The 10,040-nt window shown below is 56.3% G+C and overlaps 2 protein-coding genes across 2 annotated transcripts; one reads left to right on the top strand and one right to left on the bottom strand.

Moving 5' to 3' along the window:
• Nucleotides 1-201: 201 nt before the first annotated feature.
• Nucleotides 202-2,617, top strand: B0H18DRAFT_961465 (uncharacterized protein; the record flags this gene model as incomplete). The annotated part of the gene is made up of 7 exons (XM_048043055.1): nt 202-363; nt 413-643; nt 695-847; nt 935-1,193; nt 1,293-1,542; nt 1,688-1,877; nt 1,937-2,617. The coding sequence occupies 7 exons, from the start codon at nt 202-204 to the stop codon at nt 2,615-2,617; spliced, it is 1,926 nt and encodes a 641-aa protein (XP_047885273.1).
• Nucleotides 2,618-4,169: 1,552 nt separating this feature from the next.
• Nucleotides 4,170-7,672, bottom strand: B0H18DRAFT_1127728 (uncharacterized protein; the record flags this gene model as incomplete). Its single annotated transcript, XM_048035297.1, has 10 exons — nt 4,170-4,438; nt 4,490-5,250; nt 5,299-5,410; nt 5,461-5,652; nt 5,702-5,855; nt 5,903-6,241; nt 6,292-6,454; nt 6,505-6,686; nt 6,739-7,449; nt 7,502-7,672. The coding sequence occupies 10 exons, from the start codon at nt 7,670-7,672 to the stop codon at nt 4,170-4,172; spliced, it is 3,054 nt and encodes a 1,017-aa protein (XP_047885274.1).
• Between the last annotated feature and the right edge of the window lie 2,368 nt (nt 7,673-10,040).

The raw sequence follows: 10,040 nt of genomic DNA on the forward strand, positions 1-10,040 counted from the left end.
CTAACGTGGTCTCAAACGCACAGTACGCAATACCCGGGTTTGCGGCGCTAACGGTGACGCCGTTCGCGGTTCCGTAGGCGCTTATCGGACGACCTTCTCCCAAGCCGTCTCCAGACGCTCCCAAGTCTCACAAGCACTCCCAACTCACTGCGTCTTGCAAACGCGTACTCTCCCCCTCTCATCTGCTCGCAACACCTCGCAATGGCACCCGTCGATCCGCGAGTCAAGGCCATACTCGCGCGGCACCTTCCAGCATTCCGCGACGTCTGTGCGGTAACGGAGCCGTGCCCCCTGCAGCAGGCGGTGAACCACATCACCGTGGTCGGACTGGACGGGCGTAACACAGGCGTCCTGTACAACTACGTACGTACTTCGCTCACTTTGAATTGTCACCGCTAATTGGGCAATCCAGTGCCCTGTTGACGAAGGAACAAACGCCTGCTTCACCACGATCAGCACGATCCAAGCCGATCCGCAACGCGTAATCGCTGGCCAACGGCACATCAGAGCCCTGAACCCGCCGGCGTTGCAAGATCGCTGGTTACTCATGGGCGGTGACCGCGAATGGAGCGACTTTTGGGTGCCGGAGTGTCTGGAGAGGAGTGAGGCAACTGCCGTGGTGGAGGCGGTTGTGTTTTACAAGGTGCGTAACCCGCTGTATCTCTATCTACTACCCCCACAAACCGTCCTATAGGACGGTGTAGATCCGCTGCTTCTTCCTCTCCTGTGTCGCGTCCATGACACGGAGATCGAAGTGCCGATCGTGCAGCCGATCACCCAGCAGGCCCTGCCCGACCTCAACTACTGGCAGAACCCGTTGGGCGTCGCGTTCTACGACGTTTACGACGTGAGTCAGCAAAGTTTTGTGCCGCCTCACCTTGCCCGCCATCCCGTTCGCTATCCCCTACCCCTCCGTCAATACCCCGTCTTCAAGGATGCGCGCGTCACGCTTGCGGCGCGCGCGGAAGACTACGCACTGGGTCGCATCGCGCTGCCACCCATGTGCTCGATGAAGGCCGAGCTCTACGACGCGCCGTTCATCTTGCCGACCGGGCTTCCACAGCGTCGCTGCCGGATCGACGCGAGGTGGCGAAGTACGGACCTCGGATTTCCCTGGGGTCGGATTCTTGAACGGCCGCAGATCGGGCAGCCCGGCTGCGCCGTGATTCTGGCGGGCACTGGCGGGCGGAACGGTATGATATAGTACAGTAGACAGAGTTTTTTTTTGTTGTCTAAGACGATGTACAACTACGGCAAAGAATGTGTTCTATACAAATGCTTGTGTCTTTCAGTGTGGCTGAGTTCGGGGACGGGCGTCACCCAGCGCTTGAGACTTAGCGCCAGCGGTCGTTTGTCTCTCAAGACTCTCAACCTCTATCCTACTCTCAACACGCTCTACCACGTCTCTCTGCTTTCTTCGCCATGTCTCGACCCGATCCTCGCGTTCTTCAACTACTCGCGCCTCGCCTACCGTCGTTCGGAGCTGCTGCTCACCACTCGCGGCAATGCGTGGTGGGACCGGAGATCGCACACGTTACGGTCGTGTGTCTGGAGAGGACGAACTTCGGGCGATTGTTCGATTATGTGCGTGGTCTGTTCTCTTGTGCGCGCGTCGACTAACTGGCCATGTTGCCACATTCAACTAGTGCGCTACGTTCGACCCGTCTACGTGCACCACTCGCCTCAGTAACGTCCAGGGAAATCGGGCGGAGATCAAGCTTGCGCTCAAGGAAATCCTCGCGCTGAGCCCGCCCGCCAAACTAGGAGGGTGGGTCCTGCTGGGGTCGATGATCGAGACCCACCTGGGTGCTCTGATTCCCCCGTGTCTGCGTGCGCCGGGTCGGAAGGTGGTGGTGGACACCGTTATTTTTGCCAAGGTGAGTAAATGTTACGCCCATCTGGCGGCTCTGTATCTCGGGGACTTACCGCGCCCTAGGACTCGCACGACCCGGTGTCGCTCCCGCTTATCTGGGAGGAGCTGGGCAATGAGATCGAGCTGTCGTTCAACCAGCCGCTGACTGTACAGTTTTTCCGCGGGCTAAACGAATGGAAGGGCGTCGCGCAAGGGGGCCGCACCACTTTCGACTTTTACAATGTGTACTCGAACACGTTCATCCCTACCGCTGTGAACGGCACGCAAATTCCGTTCCGCCTTCCCTTCCCCCTCCCACACATCCCCGTCTTCAAGGAGTCGTCAGTGACGGTGGCTCGCCATGCGGAACGGTACAGCTTCGGTACCCAACGCATCTACCCCTTCGACTCCATGAAGATGACCTTCATGCCGGTGGATTTCGACATCGTCTGGCCCGTGGACGTCCCGCAAGGCCGCGAGTATCTGCATGCCGAATGGCGTGTTGAGTGTTGGGGCGCCCCTGAAGGCATAGTGGCCATACGGCCTCTCATCGGCGATGACGGCTGCGAGGTGAGACGGGTCGGTGGTCCCGTTCCCGAGGAGGTGGTTGCGGGGCGAGATGTCGGAGAGATCAATGCGCCGGCGACGGAGGACGATTCCGAGGTGGAAATATGGGAGATTACTGAGGATGGTAATATTCCCATTGTTCCTGAGGTTTGGGAAGTCGTGCGGGGCACCGGTGAGGAAATACCGTACTATGTGTAGTACATTTGACGTATGATACATGCCTTGGTTCTGTTTTGTAATTTTACTCCGAGTCCTACATGTAAAATTTGAATGCGATGTTGTATGGGAATTACCCTGGCAGTCATAGTGGGAAAATAATTGTGTTGTGGGGCCTTGACCCAGGATGCGCTCGAGACTTCGAATTGCACTGAACAATTGGAACTTCTCTCAAGTGATAAATTGGTCGGTCTGACGGGTTGCTACCTTACCAACGGTGCTCAGGAGCGCTTTTGCGCGTGTGATATTGGTCAAACTGCTTGCAAGTGCTCTGCGACTTCTTTTCCGTTGCAGGCGCTACTTTTGCAAAAGCTCAACCGCTTGCGGACACAAGGGGTTTTTCCTGATGTGCGTTGTCTACCCCGTGAGTGGTTCCCACGGTTCGATGAACCTCAGCATTGTAACATCATTCTTCAGCCATGCCGAAGTCGTGCCCGACCGGCCACACACGTATTCAATCAACCGGTATCTATTTGGGCAAATCATCCTATCGGTCACCTACGAGAGCAGCGAATGGTCCGCTGAGATGCCCAGGACCGATGCCAGGCTGGAGAGTATTATGTTGCTGTTTGATATGGTGGAGGCAAGGGATGGGATGTTAGTGTGCTGAGCCTTCCGTCACAAACGTAGTCGTATTTGTTCCTGCTGTCATGCTTTCAATTGCTGTTCTTAACCGACTCCATCCCCTCCACTGGGCATGAGACATTGCAGCATGCATTCCCGGTCAATTGCATCGTGCATGCGAACATTTGAATGGCACTGACAGTCCCTCTAAGATGAAGCATTCAGATGGCAGCCCGAAATTAGGTTGACCGAGCCCGGCCCGAGACTTCGGAAAGTTGCTCGGGCCGAGAGTTCGCAAACTTGCCCGGGCCGAGATATCGGTAAAGTGCGCGGCCCGAGGATTTGGAAAACTCCTCGGGCCGAGAGTATTGGAGGTAGATTGCATCATGCATGCGAACATCTGAATGGCACTGACAGTCCCTCTAAGATGGAGCATGGAGATTGCAAGCCGAAATCAGGTTGACCGAGCCCGGCCCGAGACTTCGGAAAACTGCTCGGGCCGAGAGTTCGCAAACTTGCCCGGGGCGAGATTTCGGTGCAGTGCTCGGCCCGAGACTTTGGAAAACTGCTCGGGCCGAGAGTTTTGAAAATGCTCGGGCCGAGAGTTCGGAAAGCTGCTCGGGCCGAGAGTTCGGGAAAGTGCTCGGGCCGAGAGTTGGCGACATTTCTCGGGCCGAGAGTTTGGAACACTGCTCGGACCGAGTGTTTGGTGTACTGCTGGGGCCGAGTGTGGGTACAACCGCTCGGCCCGATCGTATGGCAGCTGGCTCGGTCCGAGGTTTGTGAGATCGTGAGGGCCGAGTGGCTGGTGAAGTGCTCGGGCCGGGAGTTAACAAAGGTTGTCGGGCTCGGGGCTGGCACCATGACATCTCAAATCTCGGTAGATTACTCGGGGCATATCGCCTTTGTAAACACAATGGGAATACAATCGACGAGCTACTGACTGAGTATCCTACTACACTTGATACTATCAAGCCATGAGATTTGGCTCCAGGTACAGATCCCGCCATGCCACTTTCGCATCTTCACGCAGGCGATCGAACAGTGCCGCTTGTGCTCGGCAGTGCTGGGAAAATCCAGGGTACTCGGCATCGGTGTTATTGGTCGCTAATTCTCGCCACCGGCATGCTTCGTGGTCAAAGTATCGGCACACGGAGTCAAGCTCCCTGCGCAATATGGCGGCTTCTTCCTCCAATCTGTCAACCTTTGAACGGGCATGGAACCACTGTACCCTGTGAACTATGCGCGATGTCAGCGAGTTATTCAATGTACCACTGCCATCTCACGTACTGATTCCCAACTCGTCATTGCTCCGTATGTCGCCACCGACGTTAACATTCCATATCCACGAGGGGGATTTGTGCCGTTGGCCGGCCTTGTTGGGCTCGGCAATTGCAGTTACTGTCTTTAGATCATCTGGGGTGAGCTGCTGATATTTAGCTTGATCCTCTGCAGACAGGCCGAGCACTTGCATCGCCGCTCGGGCCCGGCGATAGATTGCGGCTTGAAGCTGTACAGCTCGGTCGAGTTTACCCAACTTGGTGAAGGATCGGGTGCGCTTCTTGTTGCCATCTTTCCTCCCGTGCCGAATGGTTGTCTGGAACTCAAACGATTTCTTACCGATGAGAATCCGAAGCTGCTGCAAGGCATCATTTGCTTGTCCGCGCCGCAGAGTGAGCTCGTGCGCGGCCAAACGTTGCAATCCATTGGCGGTTAGAGCATTCCGCGTGAAATTCGAAGGTAGCCCGAGTTTCGTATGTTCCGCCGCCTTCACTGGGTATGGTGCGGGCGGTTTACTGGGAAAGATGGACCATGGATTGTCGGCATGTGCTGGGGGATCGTTGGGATCTTCTTCCCACTCCGCAGCCGAGTCGTCATCCACTGCTTCCTCCTCTGCCACGCCCCAGTCATGCCTTCGGTGAATTGCAGCCGCTCGCCGGTGGAACCGCCGGATCTGACTCTCGAGAGGCTTCCTCCGTTTGGCCAGCTTTAACTCTTGAGCCCCCGTCACAATGGCCCCCATTTGCTTTATGTCTTTCTGGATTGCGAGTCTGCGGGGTGATCAGAAGTAACCCGGAAAAGGCGGTCAAGGCACTGACTGTTGCTCTTTAAGCTTAAGGCCATCGGCAATCCAGTCCGCTGTGCCAACGCGGTCCCCGCCGTCACCCTCTTCTTCTGCCAGCTTAATCTGAAGTTCGAGCCGCGAAGGCACTGTCACCAAATCAGCCCTGAGCTCGGCATGGAGAGCAGAGTGTACCAACTAATTTGTTTCTTCGCTTGATACCTGTCCATTACCTTCACATCCCGAAGCCTTCGTCGTTGTACTATCCTGAGTTCCCTTCTCCACTCTCCCAAAATCTCGGCATCGACACTGGCCTCCTTCGCGGTGAGGTCGGCCTTCATGTCGGCCAGCAGTGGCCGATTGGCTTTGATTTTTCTTCTCAGCGAAGCCACTGTCCTCCGTCAGCCCAATGTGTCATGCCACAATCAGCCAGACCATACCCATGGTGATCATCTTCTTCCAATTCCAATTGTTCATGTGCCGGTCGAGGGTTTCCTGCCGGTGGGATGTTGACATTGAGCGGGTACTACCCGACACGGGATTGATCCCCGACCATTGGGTTTCGATGATCTCGCCGTCAGCCTCCCCGGCCCCCTCGGTGAAGGTGAGAGAGTGCCGGAGCTCGCACTCCGCCTTGTGACCGTGAATGTGAAAGAGGCCAATGCACTTGTATAGGACGAGGCCCCCGGCATTTGAAGATAAGGATTGTCGTCAAATCGGTCATGGAGATGGACGTGGTACTGGCACATGATGTCGTATGATACATAGACGTGCCCAATACCTCTCGAGCGGTAGCCGAGAGCATTGGACAGGGAGTAGTCCATGTTCATCTGACGTTCGCCCTTCTGATAGTTCACTACCGAGTGCGGAAGGAAGCACCCGTGCCTCAAACAAGATGTTGCGCCGATCCCGGTGACAGCGAGCTTATGCCGGTCGGCGTTGGCCTGGGAGACCGCCTTGTGGTCGTTGCAGCTTGAGTGCTGTGGATGTGTTAGCCACACGTTCGTATGCCGGCTGTATACACCCTCACCATCTTCACGTCCTTCGCTACTCTCAGGTGCTCCTCGTATGGGCCGGGATGAACCATGAACATTTTCCCCGGCATCAACGGTACGTCGTTCTCGGGCTTGCGCATTTTCATTTGCTCGGCGTGGAAGTTCCCATCCATGACATATCCTCGGGCATATAGGTACCTCCAAAACAGTTCAGCTGGCGTATACCGGTGAACAGGGTAACTACTTACTTCCTATCATCCACCTCCCAGTCCGCGGGTATGTTCACTCCGGGCTGCGGACATGCCGGGCAAAAGTGAGCAAGGTCTCCGTTGCCCGGGGCCTCTCGCCATTGCGGCCCGTATCCAAACTGTTTCTTTGCCTGGAGCAACGCCCATTCGCGGCTCACTCTAAGCAGCTCAAGGTATCGATCCTAATTCCATATCAATCATGTGCATTTGCTGGTATGCTGGACACTCACTCACCGGTACTTCATGGGGAAAAGCCGGATTGGTGGCCCGTCGAATCCGTGCGTAGTAATTCATGGCGGTAGTCTTACACTCCAGGTTGTCCAGCAGGAAACCGTCAAGTGCCCCAAAGGTGAAGCACGTACGAGCCTTGCGCTGGCTCGCCGGATACAACCCGGCATCGAGAAGCTGCGATGTATGGTCACCGGCGTCGGGACAGCCGCACCACGTCACCGGGAGGAAATGCACCCCGGTGGTGTCAACAATAGTCATCATTGCGGGCGGGGGACGCGGAGGTGAATCGGCGTGGTGAAGAGGGTCCGCTGGTACGTCGCCATCATCGTCGGCCGCGCGATCGGTCGCCCGGTCCATCTCCACTTCCTCGTCATCCTCCACGACAACCGCCGGCTGGGGGCATTCTCTGCCCCGGTGGCCGAGAGTGATTGAAACTCCAACTTGACGCAGCCATGAGGGCTCCCAGTATCCTCCGAGGTTCCACTGCTCAACCCGGTGGAATGGTGTCCGCCGGTGCTCGGCGAGACAGCAGGTTGGGCAGAAAGTTGGATAACCAATGCACGACATGCACTTCCATACGCCGCCGCCACTGTTGCAGCTCGAGCACATATAGCTCCCCTCGGCACTGAGCGCGGGAGGCTTGTAGTGGGCGTACAACGATCGGAGGTAGTTGTGCTGGAGGGGAATCCACTCTCTAAGCATCTCAGGTTGTGTCTGATTGAATTGGTGAGGATCTGTCTACATACAACATGGGCACTTGGTATACCTGCGGGGCACTCTGTCGAACTGTGGGGAACTCGCAGAAAGTCGTGTTGGCAACATCATCGGTTGGTGGCGTCCAGCTGGACTGTCTTGTTGTCGACCGAGCGGTTCGATGGGGTGTAGCCGGCGGAGTCTGCAACCCGCTATTCTGCACCTCGACAAGCCGTGACCTCATTCCCCTTGCAGTCCTTCTTTCGTCAGTGTGAGTTCTACCACTGCAGGAGAGGTTGCCGTTGGCCGCAGTCGACCCATGGTGTTACCAGAGCAATCAACAGCTCAGCAGTTTGACGACGGCAGAGTTCAGCTCTGTATTGCCATTGCTGACGTCAAAACTCCTGCAACCATTGCGATTGCAACTAGTGCAGCAGTATGCAGCGGGCCGGCCGCACGTGTTCCGGGTATGGTGCGGCCGGGGCCGGGATCACCGACGTGGAGTCGCTAATTGTTGCAGTTCGTCGTAAATCAGACAGCATTTAGGATTCCATGATGGTTCTCATGAGAATGGGGCGCGTAATGGCCCGGCCGGACATTAGTCAGTTGCGTATATAATGATGCGGCCGGCAAGATGTCGATCACAACGGTCCGGCCCGCCTGCCGGGTCACGTGTCCGGTGCGCTGCGTTTCATCCAGTTAGACGAGGTGCCAGAAGCATTTCCTGGATGCTATGTTGGAGCCAGATCGGTTTCAGCCTGCCCTGGCTTCCCGGTCGGGACGGCCGGTGATGGGCCTTGTCTTAACCTGGTAACCGGAGTCAGTGACCGGACCCGGCGGCGAGCGGGATCTGCGATGCGGCGAGTACCATGGAACTGGAGAGCTAACAAGTCACACCTTGGTGACTCGCTGGAATCCAATGTGGGTTCGTCCGTGATGCTCCGGCCGGCACGCACCCATTCTGCGCGGCCGGGGAGCCAAGACAACAGAATTGTGGTGATTAGGAAATAATGAAATCAATGCAATGTTATGACTGAAGGTAGTATTTTGGTGAACCCGAGTACAGCTGGTTATGTAAGCTCAGAGTCCAAGGGTTGTGGCGAACAAGGTGGGGGGTGTCACCGAATCGGTCACCCCGAGGCTACCAAACTCTTGCCGTCAACATCTTCGTCAAGAAATCACAGCTTGCTTACGCTGCACCCTGACCTCGTCACCGCACTCGCAATGGGGAAAGTCACCTGGAATGAACAGGACCTCGTGATCCTCAACAGCAATCTGGAGGACTATCAGCAGGCTACCGAGGATCTACAGCGGCGTCAGGAGCTCGTCGAGAACAGCATTGAACGGCTCCAAACGCGGAGGGGGATTCAGTTCGATGCAGCTCTACGAAAGGTACACATTCTACATACTTGATGTGACAGTTAGGGATGACCTCCGGCAGCGCGTCGAGAAATGGTACTCCAACCGAAGAGCATCAAAGGAACAGGTGAAGAAGGAGATGTTCAAGCTCGGCAAGGACATAACGTGGAGGACGGTGGCCGCGCGGGACCGGGAAGATGAGCTCGGGGAGATCATGTCTAGGATTGGTCGGGAGCGGGGGAAGGATGGGTCGGATGAGGAGGAGGATGACGACGAGGGCGAGGAAAGGGAGGAGAAAGAAGACAAGGGAATGGCGAGTCGCCGGATCCCGGGCATCTACCAAACCGCATTGAAGGAACTGTGCGACAATCTGTCGCCGGAGGACCAGGCCGAGTACATGCAGGTAGCCTCCGATTGGAACACCCAGGTCTGGCCAGCGGACCTTCAACGGAAGCAGCTAGAAAGGCATGGTGCCAACATGATCAGGGACTTCATGAAGATCATGTGGAGGAAGTGCGGCGCGAGGTGCTTCCTGCTGTTGGGGATCCCGATGGATAACGGGGCCAGTGGTGTGTTGGAGTACGTGTGCCGACCTTAACACATTGGTGTAGTTATTAAAAGATCAAACCAGGTTCGACTTCAACGACGAGATGTTGTTGAGGAAGGCGCCCCTAAGGTGCCGAAGTTCACTGCGAGCGAGCCCGAGTTCAAAACCGGTCTGATGTATGGGATGTGGAAGAAGTACATTGACATCGCCTTCGGTATGTGAAATGCTTGGGCGACGCGTACGAGGCTTGAATCATGAGCGACCAGATGCGCATGGATTTGAAGACGAAGCCGATCACGGCCCAGCATCTCTGATCGAGAATATGGACTGGGAGGAGGATGAGGATGGGTACCCACTGATGCCGGAGCCCGACCACGACTGCTTCAAGAAGACGAAGCTCAAGAGGCAATTTCTGGCGACCTTTGTTCGGAAGACATATGGTGCGTGTGTCCGGGATCCTACACCGATTCTGTTTGCGTCCGGTATTGACACGCATTCCATATTGCCATTGCATCCACAGTTAATTTCACCGGACGATCAACAGTCAAAGTGCCCTGGCAATCGCTGTCCGAATTGTCCGACTCCTTCATAGATCCCGAGTACCTCCCTGCCGGCAGCGTCCTGAGTGACCCGAACAAGATGCGCACCGGGGACCTTGACGCCATCCTCACCCACTGGCGCGAAAGGCAAAACGAGCACCCACAGG

This window comes from Fomitopsis serialis (genome assembly GCF_022376445.1).
Source record: "Fomitopsis serialis strain Sig1Antser10 chromosome Unknown B0H18scaffold_268, whole genome shotgun sequence".
Lineage (NCBI taxonomy): Eukaryota > Fungi > Basidiomycota > Agaricomycetes > Polyporales > Fomitopsidaceae > Fomitopsis > Fomitopsis serialis.